The sequence below is a fragment of the Lates calcarifer genome, linkage group LG4 (assembly GCF_001640805.2).
Source record: "Lates calcarifer isolate ASB-BC8 linkage group LG4, TLL_Latcal_v3, whole genome shotgun sequence".
NCBI lineage: Eukaryota > Metazoa > Chordata > Actinopteri > Centropomidae > Lates > Lates calcarifer.
This window is the reverse complement of record NC_066836.1, coordinates 23,636,515-23,654,299: the sequence shown is the minus strand read 5'-3', so window position 1 is coordinate 23,654,299 and position 17,785 is coordinate 23,636,515. Positions and strand designations below refer to the sequence as shown.

The window sequence follows — 17,785 nt, the reverse complement described above, 5'->3', positions numbered from 1 at the left end:
TTTATGTACTAGCACTGACCATCATTGATCTGTTGCCATGGAAATCAGTGCCAGAATTAGTATTCAAATGATTTGGTTTTTTTCCATCGCCGAAGCTCTCTCTCTAGTCTCCTCAGGAAAAGTCACTCTCTCACAGGTGAGAAAACGGCACAGTCATTTGATTGTTAATACACTTTACATGTCACCTTAAAGAGACACTTAATCAGTTCTACACATCAAGGTCAGTGTATTAGTCATGAGGAGTATGACTGCCTTTGAAAACACTTGTCTAATGTCTTGTAGTCAGGGAAAATCTGAAAGACAACACCCTGATGATTTGTGGTCAGGGATGTCTCACCTGATGTTAAACAGAAAGCCTGCATTAGAAATATACTAGATAGACTTATGAAAGGTATCAAGTTGCATTCACAGAAATGTAAAATGCAGTGTTACAGGGGATTAAAGGTCACAGTACCCTGTCCTCCACAGCTTGGAGTTTAAACATCCTTTTGGAATGTGCCTAACCAACTGGAAATGTAATACAAGCTGCCCCTGCTGACCCTATAAAGCATGAACTCAGGACTGGAGGTGGCCATGCTGGCTTGATGCCATTGTTCATGTCTTCCGAACTCTAAAAAAAAGTTTATGTTAGGAGGCAAGTAATTTAGTGTTAAACAGAAGAATTTCAAACATTTACTCATTCCAGCTCCTCAAATGTGAGGATCTGCTGCTTTTCTTTGTGTTGCATCACTGTAAACTAGATCTTTGAGGTTTGGACTGACTGGAATTTTTGGACTGAACTTTTTGTTACTTTGAACTTGATAGCATTTCTAACTATGTCCTGACATCTTTTAGATTAACTGATGGGCTGATTATTCTGAACCATAACCTACAGATTAAACACAGATTAATGAAGATACCCATGAGGTGCAGCCTTCAGCTGCAGCAGTTTAAGATATAATTTGAAGCTAGATTTGGAGAGCATATTAGGCAGTGCCTGTCTCTAGCTACTACACTACAGCAGAGGTCTTAAGAGAGTTTGGGCTTCTTGGTACAAAGCCCACTTGTTTACAGTGAGACTGTTCCTGTGATTACGGATTAATTAAGTTTAATTAATTAGGAAGGCTTTCAGGAAGAATTAATGTTCCTTGGTCTAATTCCCCTGGAAAGACACACACAGCTGGTGAAATCATTTTCCAGAGAGGAGGTGTTTGATTTCTCCAGCAGTAAGGGCTGGACTTTGAATGGATCAATATGCTGGGGGTGAATGCTGTTCCTGCTGTGATGGACAGGAATTACAGAGTTAGTTAGAAACTTCATTAAGTCCACTGCTATGTCTGTAGTATAGCAGTTTCTGATGTGTGAGCAGAATGATTTACTGATATGTAACAATGCTGTGAGCAGTCACTGTGAATAGAAAAAAGACAGCGGCAGGCAGAAACTTCCGGTTCATGATGAATGTTGTGTTTATGTTTTTCTTGCATGACATATTGTGATTCACCATTTAAATCAGCTTAACAAGCAGCTACACATCAGGAAAACGGTCAGTTTCTTGAATACGTCATTGTCTTTACCTATTTGACCTTCTCACTGCTGGAACACCTCTGGATCATGCTCACCTAACCAACAGGTTATCCTAACCCCAACCACTCATCCTCACTTCCTAACCCTGACCATGTTGGCCTCAACAGCTATTCCCACCCAAGAGCACCTTCGATCCCCTTGACAACTATTTTATTCAAATGCATCAGCCTGTGCCTTGCCTTTGGCTCGCATCATGTAGCCAAATAGCGCAGTCTACAGCTAAAATATAGGAAGAAGTTAGCAATATAACATGATTAATATACTGCATTTAAAAAACATATTCACATTAAAACATTATTAACTGACAAATAGTAGCTGCATTCTCTCTCCTTGCTGCTGCTGCTGACTGTTCAACTGCTCACTGTCTGAAAGCATCTAACCTTTACCCCTGCATGTTTATATACAGGCAAAATGCAAAACTTTCCTTGCAAACAGTTCTCAATAAAAACTTAAGGGTTGATTAGTTTTATGGGGAGTTTTAAGACAAACTTCAGCATCTGAGATTTGCAGTGGACCGTTCAGTGAGTTTAAAATGACAGCAAAGTAGCTCATTCCATTTCAACTTGAACTAACGTGACTTAAAACACTCTTTAGCTGCCAGTGAAATCAGCAAAGAGAAACTCCCTCATGCACTATTATCTTAACAATGTTTGCTCCAATTACATAAGTAATGAGTAAATAACACATTCTCTATATGTGGATAAAACTAGCTGTCTCCCTCCTCACTCACAAGCCAAGAGTTGCACACAATGGCTCAACACATTGTGCTGCTCTTGTGAAACCCATTAAATCATATTTTTCTCATTAAATGGTAAAATATCTAATGTTTTCAGAGGTGGCCTGTTCTGTGTTAAAGGTGTTTCTGTGACTTTGCCTCTGGTGCTCATTTTTAATATAATGCTGCCTGTGCTGCCATTTGAATGCAACACCTTATTGATTCCTCAGGGGAAATTTGATTTGTGGATATAAACTCTGTGACATTTCATTCATTCTTTGACTTGTGTTTCCACATTCTGTTCCTTTTACAGCCACGTGTTGTTCAATTTAAAGTCTACAGTAGATGTTAAAGGTTAACTGAAACAATCTCTCAGACACTTTACTAGAAATGCATGTTTTTTTTGTGGTAAAAATAATTCATATTTAACAAGGTATAGAAAAACATAACTTTTGTTGCTTCTAAATTCCATAATTAGTGTGTGTGTGTGTGTGTGTGTGTGAGACTCAGTGTTTCATCATTTGGATGCAATCTGTCCTCCTTCAGTGCTGTTGACTTACTCTGAGTGAAGTGGGGAGGGTTGTCGTTGACGTCAGTGAGAGTGATGTTAATCACTGTGGTCCCTGTGAGCCCTCCTCTCTGTCCGGCCATATCTTTAGCTTCGATCACCACCTGGTAGTGCTCCCTCTGCTCCCGGTCCATGTCGTCAGGACCCAGGGCTGTTCGGATCACACCTGAACAAAAATAACACACATTATTTTATTTTTCTCTTCCTTTTCTCTTTTCACAATACTTTGCTTTTATCTTCAGGCCTCTTTTACCAGAATCATACATCATGCTAAATCTCATAAGCTCCAGGAACAATCACAGGAGTTGCTGTTTCCAATTAAAATGTTTCTTACAGTGAGATTAAGATGACTTTCTCTACCAGAACAGGTGTATGTTGCTCTTATTTCTTTTGTGGGTGGTTGAGAGAAGCTTCCCTCTGTTATACTGATATGTTTTTCCAATCAATACACAGCTTGTTACACATGCTCTGCCGACAAAAGCAGGTACAGCTATGACAGAAGTGAATTTAAATTAACCTCTGAATTAAGTAGTTAGGACATGCTAGGAAACATGCTGAAGTTGGCAGTGTCCACCTCTAAACACCTCTAAATCTCTCCAATTAACACACTGTATGCAGTTTGTTTATCCCATTCAGAAATATAAACAGAAATGACAATTTGCTGCTTTATCAAAATTATGTTCCGGGCTGCTTTTCATCTGGTGGGTAAATTAATTTTGGATGACTTCTGACTGTTTGTAGAATTTGCATGGTTTTTCCCAAAAAACTAAATTAAACTAAACTAAATTAAAACATTTTTCCTGTTCACATATTCAGTATACATCTTTCTGATAAATATTCATATTCATATACTATTTATGGTCCACCGTTGCCATGCTATATTCAGATTGCCTTCACACACACAGAAGGATTAAGAGAAAATGATACATGCAAGTAAGACAGTGTAATTTTATCTAATTGAAAGCAGCCTCACCTCACATTTTCTACTGCTGCAGCCTAACAATAAGTGCTAAACTGGCAAAACATTAAGTGGCTTTTATAGTGAAGAAGTGAGAGGAAAAGCAATGTATCACTGCAGTAAACATTCATGTTCATCAGAAATTTGCCTACACAACATGACAGTCATGTTCTGCCTTTTTCTGTCAGTGGATCAGTTTTAAATATGTTTATGAGAAATGGAGGAGCCAGGGGAACTGCAGGCCACAGGCTGCACATTTCCAACTCCTCAGCAAGGTAACCAACTTGCCTGTGCCCTGCTGTAAAACTACTCATGCTGTGTGCAGCATTAAATAAAAGTATGGTTGTAATTATTATTGGCTGACTACTTTCTTAAAAGAATGCGAGTTTGTTTGGTAGAACTGTAAATAGATCCCCAACTTGCTGCTCACCAAGTGTATGTATGTATGTTCAGTTAAACTATTTCTGAAGTGACATTCTTCCTTGAACCACAAATATGCTGTTTGCTTCAAGATTTTTGTTCTCGTTCACATTCCACTTTCTTCATCACACAACATGGTCTATCATTGCTGCTTAATCCACAGCCAGCAGTAATCTGACCATGGCCCTGACTCCTCTATTTGTTAGAAACAAACAGATGAGCAGAGAGAGAGAGAGAGAGATTACTGTGCCGATTATCTAAATGGATGGCTGACTTTTCTTTACAGAGAAAGTACATAAGATCAGCGAAAGGCTGAACTGTGTTTTTATCGTATGATAGCACACATTACAACAAACCCATTTCCTCTTTCCTCTTTCTTTTTTCAGTGTAGTCTGAACATAAATGTGCAGGGTGAAGGTACACTGACGGTGTATTTACTTTTCATTACTAGTATTTTTCCAGCTTTTCAAGCAGAAGAAAAACAGATGTATTGACTTAAAATGAGACAGGGAGCTACAACAAAGCAGAGCATCCTATCCCTGCTACCTGCTTCACACTGTTCACCCAAATGAAATTCTGCTGTTGGTATAGATACTGGTGGAAAATAGCCTCCATGGAGGATAAATTGAACCTGATGAAATGAATGTAGTGGAGTGAGATGAAAAAGTGGTAGTAGTAAGGGAATTTAAAGTCAGCAACTGTAAATGAGGCTGGCTGAACTGTAAATGAGGCACAGTATTTGTTAGTAATTCACCTTTTATGTTGTTTTCATAGTTACTGTAGCTCCTGCTTAATGTAGGTTGTGGTTGGAGTTTTGGAGTTTGGAGTGGCAAAGAAGTCTGCTTCGGTTATAGACAGGTAAAGGAACAGCCTGATAGCATCCTTTTAATTTAATTAATTTCCTGTCTTATTCAGATTCAGATCAGTTTCATCTTTGTGTGTCCATAACAGAGATAGGTTTGTGGCATGTTTAGCATAGCTTAGGCCAGAGACTCACTTAAAGGACTGTCATTTCCCAAAATGTCAGATGTTACTAATTGTTACTGGTAGAGACATACAGTATATTATATATATATTCCTCAAAGCTTACAATAAAAAGTAATTCCTTTAGTACCATTTACTGGAGCAAGTACTGTAAAACTTTAAACGATACCCTCAACATATCTATGTATGTTTATATATATATTTGTTTACATCTAAGCAAATTCACTTTTAAAAAATATTTTACAAAGTATATTTTGTGATTAATGATTTGGATTATATAAAGAATTAAAACATTCCCACATTCACAAGACTTAATACCGCTGCTTAGCTGCATGAATATCTGTTGCCGAGATGTTTTGATAATTACCAAATATAGAATGTATATAACATTACAACGTTACCTATAACACAGGGGACTGGATTTAAAGGATGATTCTGGCATACCTGTGTTTGGGTCCACAGAGAAGTATGGGTGTCCCTGGCTGATGCTGTAGACCAGTTTGGCACTGTTCCCATACATACTGTCATCAGCATCTGTAGCTGTCACCTGGATGACTGACGTACCTGAGAGATGCACATTTACATGATTATTTTACAAGATCTGGGTTATCCCCATGATGGATCCATTTTTATAAAATGACACATTATTTCACAATTAGAAGTAAAATCACTCCACTCCACTTCCTGCGTGATGAGTCCAGGAGCCCTTACCAATAAGAGACCTCTCAGGTACGCTGCCAGTGTAAAGCTCTTTGCTGAACTGAGGCTCATTATCGTTGATGTCGTGGAGTTTGACAGTGAACTCGGTCTCCGGCTCCAGCTTTTGACCCGTCCGTTTGTTGACCACTGTGGCTCTGAGGATATAAAAAGCCTTTTCCTCACGATCCAGACGGCGGGTGGCGTGCAGGTCGCCATTATTCTCGTCGATGACAAAGATGGTGCCGGCCCCCTCGCCAGACAGAACATATTTGACTAAGCCATTGCCATGGTCCTGGTCTGACTGGAGCTGCAGAGGGACATACACATATTAAAGTGGATAATTAAATCCACTGAGTGACTGTTACATAACAGACCTCAGCATTTCAGAACTTCAACAGACTGTATTTCATTGTCACTACAAGACACAAATACTTCAGTCCTGCAATCTCTAAACCTCTAAATGTTTTCTCTGACTTTTAGTTTTTTAATTTTTCAGAAAATGTTTATTTCATTTAATGGTAATTATACAAACTGAGTGTGGAGTTAAAGCCCATTTTCTAAGGTTCTCAGTTTCAACAGAACTAAAGATAATGCATCCTGTAATGGCTGGCACACAAGAATGCCGTATAATGATGCAGTATAATGTTCTAGATTTATTTAGACTTAGCCATGCCCATTATATATTTATATATTTGTTTTAATTTACTATGCATATAATAAAAAAAAAATCAGACAATGTTGCTCTTTTTTATACCATTGTGTTTTCCCCCTAAAACTGTGACTTCATTCTCCATACTACTAACAAGAGCACCATCCTACTGCCTATTTACTTGCACAAGCGATTAATACACAAAATGTGGATTAATCCACTGCTGAAAGTGGATGCACAACTTGGAGGAATGTTTGGTAAAGACTACTCACCAGCTGTTTTGGGAGATTTTTTTTTTTAATAAAATGAAACTATTCTTTATGATTCATCAATGTAGTGAGCAAGTGCTCATTACAAATTTCCTGTGCCAGCTAAACACATGTAATTCTACATCTCTTTTACTGGATGGACAAAACAGACATGGTGTTTGAGCCATCTAATTTCACCTCCGTTTATTCAGACCCTCCAAAATAGCTCCCCTACATTTATGTACAGAAAGTGCTTATTGATGGTACATGCATGCAGGGAAAAGAGGATGGACGAGCCAGTGGATGATGATGACAGGTTTATATAAGATGAAGCAAAGAAGAGCAAAGACAGAAACACAAAAGAAAGACCACAAGTCAGCTCCAGATTGAGAAACAAAACAAGAATCTTCTGAAGGCAAAAACTGTGGCTGAAAATGAAGAGTGAGCAGCAGAAAGCCAGAGTTTGTGTTTCGCCTGAAGGAGTAAACATCTATCGGATCTGCTGTGAGATCTGCTGCTTTTACTCTGATACCTGCAGCAATAACCCGGCTCACTCTCCCTCGCTCTTTTCTTTGTCTGTATCTCTCGACCTCAAATGGCTCGCTGTTCACCTTTCATCCCTTCATCCCAGCTCTACTCCTTCAGGTCAGGTGTAAGGCTGAAACCTTTGATTACATGTGTGTGTGTGTGCGTGCGTGCGTGCGTGCTTGTGTGTGTATGTGCCATTAGCCATTATAGCTGCTACTTTTCCGTCTACCTGTGGAAGGTGTGAAACTTCAGATCCAAACCCGATTCATTCAGTGTTTTCTACTTGTTAGATGATGGATATGAATGACATAAATACTGATCTGGTTTCCAATGAGAAGCCTTTAATCTAAGTGATTCTGAATCTCAGTTCATTGAATTCTATGCGGATAAACATACTGTACTTTTTAGGCTCTTTTTGTGAATTGTGGCACAGTTGCAGAGATAGTACAGATTTGACAGAATTTTGAGGCATATTGGTGTGTGTGATGTTTATTATACTGTGGTGGTGGACACTCTCATGTAATATCCCAAATAAAATTAGCCTCCCTTCCTACTGATGTGCAGAGTGGGCAAACCCCACAGTGTCTAACACAATGTAGGTGACCCTAACCCTAAAAAACTCAGAAACTCAGCCTTTTTATTGCCCTGGTTTTTTAAATAAAATATATATAACTGCTGTGTATGCAGAAAACTGGGCTTGAAAGATCTGTCTGCCACTTACTATATACATGCTTCTTACACTTACAATAATGCTATTGTTCCAACCTGCCAGCACTACTCACCATTACATCCCCCTACATTACTAACCAGCTTTACAGGGCCATAGCTACTACTGAAGACACTGGGGTCATCTACTCTGTATATGCAAACAAAAAATGAAGGATTCAGTATTTCCCTACCACAATTGACTGTGGATTCTTCACAGCCCAATGTTGGTAAAGGTTTTTACAGACAAGCTAACTGGACCAATCTTGGACAAATCTAAAATCTTGTGGGCCCTGGCCTCATTAGCTCAGTATTTCTAAAACACTGGCTATGGCAACATTATATGATTGTAACTGGTCTTTTAACCCTGCTAAACTCTTCTATCAGCAACACTAATATCAGCTCCAACCTGTGACAAGAGCCAATGTAGCTGCACAGGGAGGCTAATTATGAGTAAGGTGTTTCTGCAGTAAAATTAGCAAAATTGAAACACTGAAATGCCCCTAAAGACAATCAGAACAGCGCTGATTTTAACAATAGGGGCTTCACTTCTGCAAAAACATAAGAGGGACCAGAGTATGTGTTCTGCAAAACCCTAACAGACTTCACACTACAGTTCTCCAGTGCTGTATGTTTATAGGCACTGGAAAATATTGTAGCTATATCCTCCTGTGATAGTTGTCAGTTGTATGTGGAATCACTTCACACACACATAAAAAGGGATCATAGATCAATCATCATCCAGCAAAAACACCAGACTCATGTTTCATTCTTTCAGTAGCTTCACATGTTAAGGAATCTGAAATTCATTATGGGACTTTGTTAAAAAGAGAAATAAGTGAGCTCGACTCTGCCCTCACAGCATAGGGTGTTATCACAACCAATAACTCAATGACTGGGTCAGCTTCTGAGCTTTCTGTCCTTCAAAACTCACTTTCCTGTCCATACCAATGAACCTTGATGGGAAACAAGAGTGCTGACTCACAGCCTCTTCTTCTCTCACAAAAATCCAAATCTGCAGACTTGGCTTGTTGGAGTTTTGCTGGGTTGTCAATGAGAGGATTTTCCTTTTAACTTAATATCTCTGTCCGAACAGAAGTCCTGTGCTTTTAAGGTCTGCTTAGGCTATTGATGTTTTTACAATACAGAAACCCTCTGAAATGTAGCTAAATTCAGCTCTTCTCAGAGGGACTGTCTGTTTCACATACTTAAAGGTTGTATGAGTAACATCCAGAAAACCCTTGTTTTTAATGACACTGGTGACCAGGAAGTCAGTCAGTACCCTGCTGGTCATATCTGTGCTCACACTCCGTGAGCAGGCACAAGCGAGCATCACGAGCATTGGTGAAGTAAATAAAGTTACACTGTTATATATATATGTTCACAATTAGTTCACAATTGGTTCACACATTGGCAATAAAAAGCATACATGTAGATCACTTCACTTTGTTACATATAGTACCTTTAACACATGATCTGTCCAAACATACTATAGGTGCTGCCCTTCTCTGAGACTGCTTTTTACAAAACATTAGAGTTAATTTTTTATTGTATCCATGACAACTAAATAGCTCTATTGTTGTGCTCGCTGATGGCTGGTTCTGTGGTTTAAAAAATGACTGAGCCAATCAGTGCTCTGTAGAGGCCACTAAGATTATGTCATCAGCCAAAGAGCCAGAGAGACTGATGGAAAAGTATTCATGAACAGAGATAAAGATCCACACTCACTGTATTCACTGCTCCTTGCAACTGCAAATATACTGTTGTTTACTTGTTGACTGAAAAGGATGTTGGGAGGACCATGGGCAACACAGCAAACAAACAAAAAATTTGGGCTTTACACTTATCTCAGACTGAATAATTAAAAGGTACTCAGATTTTTAGACTGCAGACCTTTTCTTGAGAGATAAAGATCATTTGTTATAGTGGTGGAGAGCATTTCACAGCTTTTTTTTCCCTTTGAAGCAAGACTATGTAACTGATGTAAGAAACAAAAGAAAAACAAAATTCTCTTACAGATGCAGCATTACATTCATAATGAAAAACATAAATATGCACCTTCATATTTATGTTAAAAACCTTCTCGAGCATTAAACTGTGTGAGTGTTATAATTGCATATATAATACAAATACTGGAATGCTGCACTAAATGGAATTAAAATGATTCCTCTGGTGGAGAATAATGGTTTTAATAAAACTTCAGTCTCTGTTTAGGGTGGACATGATGTTTTGGTAGATGATGGATGATTCTTGGAGCAACTACACCACTCTAAAACACAATTTTGCACAACTCTGATGAGACTGAGGGGATAATTAGACTTTCCTACACTTGCACTACTTTTCAGTAGAAAAAGACAGCAAAAAGCAATTTTTTCCCCTCAGGGTCTTCCTGGCTCACTGCTGATAACCCCCCACTTAACTACACACACACACACACAAGACAACGCTGCAAATCAGCAGTGTGGAGGGATGGGTCACACTTCATCTGCCTGGTTCTGGTGTATGAACGGGAAGAATTGTGTCACTGAGGCACACAGCATCAGAAACAGATGCTGTTGCTGGGTGGTCTCAACGCGTGTCACTGAGTCAAACATACAGATAATCTTCAGTGTCTCTACAAAGCAGTGATGTGCAATGAAAGCATTTTGAAGAACTATACTTCACATAGTCCATTTTTTCCAGCTCCTCCTGTCCTGGGCAGTTTTCTCTTCACCCCTGAGAGGGACTATTTTAGAAAATCTAGATGTTATTTTTTTCCTGAGTCCATGAGCCAAAAGAATTACTGAACAGATTGCTGAGCAGGTGCAGTGATAATGCAGCAACAAATGCAGGGTGGGTGTTGGTGGTGTCAATTTGACACCAACCTTAAGAGCAGTAAGGACATGCAGATAATGTCACGTATCTGATTTTTCTTACTAAAGTACTGGTTTTAAGTTAAAGCATCAATTCAACCAAATGACAAGAAAACAAAAAAACTCTCACTCACTGCTCATAGTCTCAGTTTTTCAATCTTTTAAGATGTCAAACTCTCAAACTTTTGGTGAAATCCCGATTCAACAGGGGTGAGAAGAATGTCATATTCAGGACATGATGTTCACATGGAACAGAGAAACCTCCTTATTCAGATCTCTGAATATATGATTCTAATAATACTTTCTCAATGTCTGCAGTGGTGCAGGTGTGTCTTTGTCTCCTCCAAATCCAGCAAATCTCATGTCATCACAAATCAGTGTCATTTGTTTACCCACTGGGTTACCTGAGCAGCTGAGGATACACTCAGTTTGGTCTCTGACTGTGTGGACTCTGCTGGGTTTAGCCTCTCCATCCTATCTGCAGTAATGGAAGACCAGTACGACAATAAAAATGTTTTTGGGGCATTTTTATTTGACAGTAGTCGAGGGAGACTTGGCATAAAATGGGGCCACCAGGACACCCTGTATCCCAGTTTCTATCTACCTAAAGTAGTAGTTTCAGTTTCTTGAAATGCAGACACATGTTTATCCTGACGTTTGACAACAGCATATGGTTTTTACATGGACAAAACACAGGCAGAATACTCCAAAAACCTAACCACAACCAGGGTACTACTGTGCATTACACACTGAGTCATTTTAGAAACAATGTCCTGGTTATGCTCTGTCTTTCCATTTTCATAGAGACTAATTCATCTGTAAAAAATATTCTCTCTTAAAAGTTTCACAGTGTGTGGATTATCCAGAGTAACAGAGACAGTTCTTGGAAAGAGATGATGCTGTTGAATTTGTTAAATGTTATTTTTTGATGCTGTGAGCACATCATCTGGGTTTCCTTTGTATTGGGTGCCACCACAATACTTTGGGACATACCTTAAAAGCTTTGCACATGAAACCAAAACTGTCTGCATGGTGCAAGATACTGTACCACAAGACTAAGAAGGAAAAACACATGATTCTTTGTAATATAGATGAACTGACCCTTTAGCATCATGTAACCTGGACATTATGCAAAACCTTTACTGTGAGACAAGCGTCAAAGCATCAAGTTGTCATCAAGTTTGACAAATGAATCCCTACTCAGGGTTCATTCACGCCATTCTGGAGCTTTCAACCACATCACGCAGTGTGGGGTTGTTTGTCAAACCCCAGGTCCAAGCAGAGGAGAGGTACCAAAAATCATAACAGCTATTAATCTTCAAAAGTAATCTTCATGACAACTGGGCAAACTCCATCCACTGATGAAGAGCATGTGACATGGCTGAAAGCCTCAGAAAAAGCATGTCAAGACCTATGTATCAAACTTGTTTAGACAAGTATGCTCATCAATTGACAGCTACCAAACCTACACTGATGCAAATACAATGATAAATATCTGACCATCTGTCCAGTTTACAGCACAAACTGTGACATGATTTAAATTTGTCAAGGAGTTGCTCAGTTGAGAAATTTACAATATCATGATATACACTGAAACTGCAAAATAAAAATATTTCAATAAAGGATTAAGTATTTTATCCACATTGCCCACTCTACAGCTTGTCCTTGATTTTAGGTTATGCTGTTCTGCTATATTACAGACAATATTTACATAAGAACTCTTCAACTATTGTGTAAAATGAACAGTTCATTCAGCACCTCAAGCCAAGTTGATTTCATGTATTATTTAATGACTGAAATATCAAATAACATCATTCACTGCATCATTTCTGTATTAAATATTCTGCTGCAAACGTGCAGCAGTGAGGAAACTGTACTAAATGTTGCTGTTTCTATTTAGCTGTGGAAGCTCAGCTTATGAGTTTACCTCTCCTCCTTAAATCCACATGCAGTAGTTCACCTTTTCACTCTTCACTTCTATATACTTCTTTCTGCTGCCCCTCACCTGTCTTCTGATAGCTGACTTTTTGTTGTATGGTTTCTTTTCTGTTCTTTTGTTCGACCTGTCCTCATCCTCTCAAGTTTTCTTTCAACAAACACCTTTTCTGTGAATATTTTTCCCAACCAACATTTCCTCTGTTCCTTCCCTTCCCTCCTCATCTCCTTTACTTTCTTTTTCTTTCCTCTCTTCCTGCTCACTCTGTGCCCTTCCTTCCCTCCCTGCCTCCCTCTCCCTTTTGATCCTTGCTGCCTTTTCTCTCCAGCAGTGTTCAGTCTGATTTGATCTGTCAGTCTGCAGGGCTGCAACACCTCCATGCTTTCACCTAACACAAGCCGACGAAGCCTGCGGACATTTCACCACAGCACATTTTCTGAGCAGAGTATGCTTTCTGGAGTCCTTATGTGTCCCAGATCACTGTCTCTGCTACCATAGTCCTCCATACTGCTGTCTCTTATGGTTTTTCACAATCATATTAATGCTGACAGTGCTACCACAGTAAGTACTACAGTGAGGTTTTTTCTGTTCATTGATATTTTGGAATTTATTGAAAAACCCTGCAGCAAGGTAATATTGAAAGTATTTTTTATGTTTTTTTCTATGGTGGTAAATGTTCTTCTTAAATGATTACCAACAGAAATAACAACAATACCCAACCTTTAAGTCACAGAGCTGAATGACAGAAGGGAGAAAGGGAGAGCTGGCATGGTAGAACAGACGCTGACTGACGCTCAGGCTGCTGTGTTACACCTCTGATTCCGTGATGCTGGCACGCTGTATAAAAGCTCATGCCATGGTCGTATTAAGCTGGCTTTGTGTGGTCCAGTGTAAACAAGCAAAGGAGCAAAGGCAGCGTATTCGAAGGAGCTAATGCTCTAGAATGGTAAGAATGGAGGGTCAAAGTTAAAGCAGAAAGTCAGTGTGTAAACTGTGATGGATGTTATCATGGCTAACCTGAGGGGCTTGCCTGAGTACATTGTAATTAATTACCCATGGTCAATACTATGAAAATAAGGTCCAAGTTGTACTAGACCAGCATTAACTTTTAAATTTTGAATTAACATCGTCGGCTCTGCACATGAATGCACCACATCACACAGGCACAAAGCTATGGGTGTCTTTTGCCTCCTGTTGAATACTCTGAAAACTGGGGTTTGTCTTCCAGACATGGAGCTGGATAGGAGTATGATGAACTCAGCTTAGTCCTCGTGCTGTTATTTGTTGTCTGATCAGGATGATGTCGAGCAGAATGCTTCTAAAGGTATTGCCTGCTGTGAAGGTGTGTACCTGAATACTAATAAATTGGATCAGGGTTGAATAAATATTCTGTACCAGATGCTCCTTAATTTTTTGGACTCCACGGCATCAGGAGTAAAAACATGGTATTAATGTTTGCCTAACCATATTGCTGCTGCTTGTAAACACTTCCCTGTCCCTGCTAATCTGTCTCTAAACCGTATTGTTGTCACTACAGCATATCTGAAGCACCCAGCAGACCCCCTGCGGTGAAGGCAACACCCTAGCAGGCAGGAGAAGTCTGCTGACTCTGTCTTGCTTCTTTCCGTGTTTACCTCAATCATGGCAAACTCTTGTTTGTTTCAAAGCTTACTTTGTTTTTGTGCTGTCAGACAGCAGGCTTCATACAGAGCAGCACAATACCTCCCGGCATCTGGCTACTGATCAAACAGCACAGCACCAACTCTCGTAACTGTGTTCTAACTCCACTAATGGGCCTGCAAGTGAGAATCTCCCCTAGACATTAAACACAGCAGCCAGTTAGATGGAAAATCCCTACATAACCATAGTATCTCTGCACAAGGTAAGTGAGCATTATCCACCTCATTATTAGTGCAGTAATAATTCATCAAACAGCATGTTTCATGTGCAGCTTCACTGTGGACCTTACTTCTGAATGAATGGATGAAAACCTTCTTGGCCCTGAAGGTTCTAAACAAGACTGGTCTTGTAAATGTTTTTTTTTCTTCACACACTTTGTATGAGGCACATTGTATTCATTGTGTTCACTTGTGCATGTTGATAGATGCCAGGATGCCAGGCATTCGCCATGATAGTTCACATTCAGAAAAAAGAGCACCCACATTTATAATGTGTCAAGCACAAGATGCCACTGAAAACTAGTCTACTCTACAGTTCTGATCTGGATTATGCCATATATATATATATATATATATATATATATATATATATATATATATGGCATAACATATACAAAAAATACTGAATATAAATGGTGTAAAACCTACTTTACAGTTCAGTGACAAATAAAATGAAAAGCAAACAAGTGTCTCAGTGAGTTGTTGATGCAAAACCTTGTGCCCATTATGGAAACATCTACATTTTTTATGTTTCTCCTCTCAGCCTTTCTGGTCATTGTGAAGAACACATGAACGTAAGGTGACATCCGTTTCATGTTTTTAACTATGTTAATGTTCAGTGTGGTGGTTTGTGAAATAAAATAGAAACATCAGAAACAAGTACCAAAGCATCAGAGGGTATTTAAAAGTATGGAAAACACGTGTTATGGGCTGATAAGTTCCTGCAGTGGACAATTTGTACATATCTATCTATCTATCTATCTATCTATCTTTAGTGCCTAAAACCTTTGCATAGTACTGTATATATATATATATATATATATATATATATACATATATATATATATCCACAACATAACAATGAGAGCAAAATAAGAGAGCTTAGATAAGAGATATAAACAGGATGGTACTGACATTGACACCACAGGACTCATTACATATGTACAGACATCTCACTGTGTGCGAGGTGAGAAAACTTTACACCTTCCTGATATATTCCCTCCACTTTGCACATTATGTCTTGGTGTCTATCCTGCCATTTTCTTCCTGTCAGCCTCTCTGCCTCTCCGTTGTGAATGTGTAATGCAAAGTGCAGTCACCAGCAAACATCAACACAAGTCTTTACAGTTTGGATGAACAAAAATATCACACTGTAACAATTTTAGAGATCCATTATTTGTGCTGTGAAAGCCTCTCACAGTGACAGTCTAGGTGCAGCAGCTGTGCTTTCACTGCTCCACAGCAGCTATACAACTCTGAGGCACATCCACAGTCACCTAAAATACACATACATACATACAATATTCAGTGTACTCTTTGTGATGATAACATATTTTAAATTACAATATTGGTTTGTTTGTAGGAAATAAGTTAATCAGCAGGCCTCACAGTGAAGGAGGGGGGGTCCAAACTTCAGATTTGACTCATATTTTCTTTAAAGCTGCTATGTACTTTTGTTTAACAATGGCCACTGTGGCCACAAGTGGTACAAGGCCAATCCTAATGCTAAAACACAGTGTACTGGTAGCACAAGTAGGAAAGAATCACAAAGCAAACTGACTTAGTAATGTCAGTTACATAGCAATATCTATCTAGAGTTTGCTGATGTTGATGATCATCAGCAGTGGTGATTCATTATGCTCGCAGGAACAGAAGTCATGAGCAAAATGTGTAAAGAGTGATTAACCTTAGCATAAATTCATATTAATAAAGCCAGCAATTTAGGAAAGAAGAGCAAACATGACTGATGAGAGTCTTTCTAACTAATCAGGAATTTTATTTTGTGACATTATGGGACAATGTCAACCAAAAAACAGGAGGCAGTGGCACCGCTCTTACCTTGCCAATGTACTGATAGTCACTGCCTGTATACTCCTCCTGCAGGAAAAACTGGTTCCACATCCAGCCTCGTCTCACTCTTCTTAGCAGCTTCTCTCCTCTGATCGTTGTTTGAGTTCCCTCTCCATCTACTGTCTCTATCCTGCGTCCACTCAGAGACAATGCATCCAGAGAGAGGCCAAGACAGAGCCATATGACGCCCAGTAAGATAGTCCTCATTTTCCTTGAGGAAGTGTGAGATCTACAGGTCACAAATGTTCTATCTTCCCAGCTGGATCACCTTGAATTGTGAGATGGATCTACTGGTCATAGTCCTTCAGGTTTTGATGGATTGGAGAAAATGGCTGTAAGAGAGAGAGAGAGAGAGAGTGAGAAACAGAGATGAGGTCCAGATTTAATAATGTTGCATTGTTAGGGCAGTTTATGGATTCGTTTCTGAAATGCTTTACGTAGGAGTGCAGAGGTTTATTGATTTGTAAATGTATACAAATCATATTGTGGTGAAGAGAAAAACCACTAATAAAAACCAGCAAGTCCACCAATTTAAATGACCATAGAAATCTCTGATGTGTGTTTCCTAAAATAGCTTCACTACAGCAGCAGGAGGTATGCTGCAGATAAACTCACATTGTTGAAAAATACATAAAAATTAACTATTTCCTGATGTGACATTGCTATGGTAAAGATTTGGTTAAATGTGGAAACAATAAAGTTAGAGGACATTCGTTGTCGCAGTAATAATAATAAACACACGATTAAGGATATAAAACGAACAAAACGTTAAAAAAGTCTGTTAAACAACACAAAGTTAACTATCAGTTTGAAACAGGAAATGAGCAGTGGTGTCCCACACATGTCGTTTTCTGGACATTTGCTGAAAAGACTGATTCTGTTTCACATGAACAACGTCTCAATGTCACATAATAAAATGTAACTATGGGGTCATGTTTTACAGGAGGTCTGTTTTATCATCATTTAGAGTTCTAGCATGCTGGTCTTAGTGGTAGGTCACCTGACTTCCTGGGCCTTTTGCAACTCATATCTGATGCATTTTGAGAAGATGAGTCAAGGGAAATCACTTTTTCCCAGTCATTTCAGAGCAGTTTATGTGAAATGCACCTCTTTCCCGCATGCATATAAAATTAAAGGAGGACTGCACAAATACTGGTGGTGATTGTATACGTAGTGTATTATTTAAACTTAATGCAATCGACGGCTTCTAC

The 17,785-nt window shown here is 39.0% G+C and overlaps 1 protein-coding gene across 1 annotated transcript in view; it reads right to left on the bottom strand.

Annotated features, from left to right (window-relative positions):
• The window catches only part of LOC108885330 (cadherin-6-like), a 67,280-nt gene that overhangs the window by 23,253 nt on the left and 26,242 nt on the right, over positions 1-17,785 (bottom strand). Inside the window, 4 exon segments of the mRNA XM_018679629.2 lie at positions 2,839-3,012; positions 5,653-5,772; positions 5,920-6,214; positions 16,563-16,906. Of these exon segments, the coding sequence (XP_018535145.1) occupies positions 2,839-3,012; positions 5,653-5,772; positions 5,920-6,214; positions 16,563-16,781 (808 nt within the window). The 5' untranslated portion in view covers positions 16,782-16,906.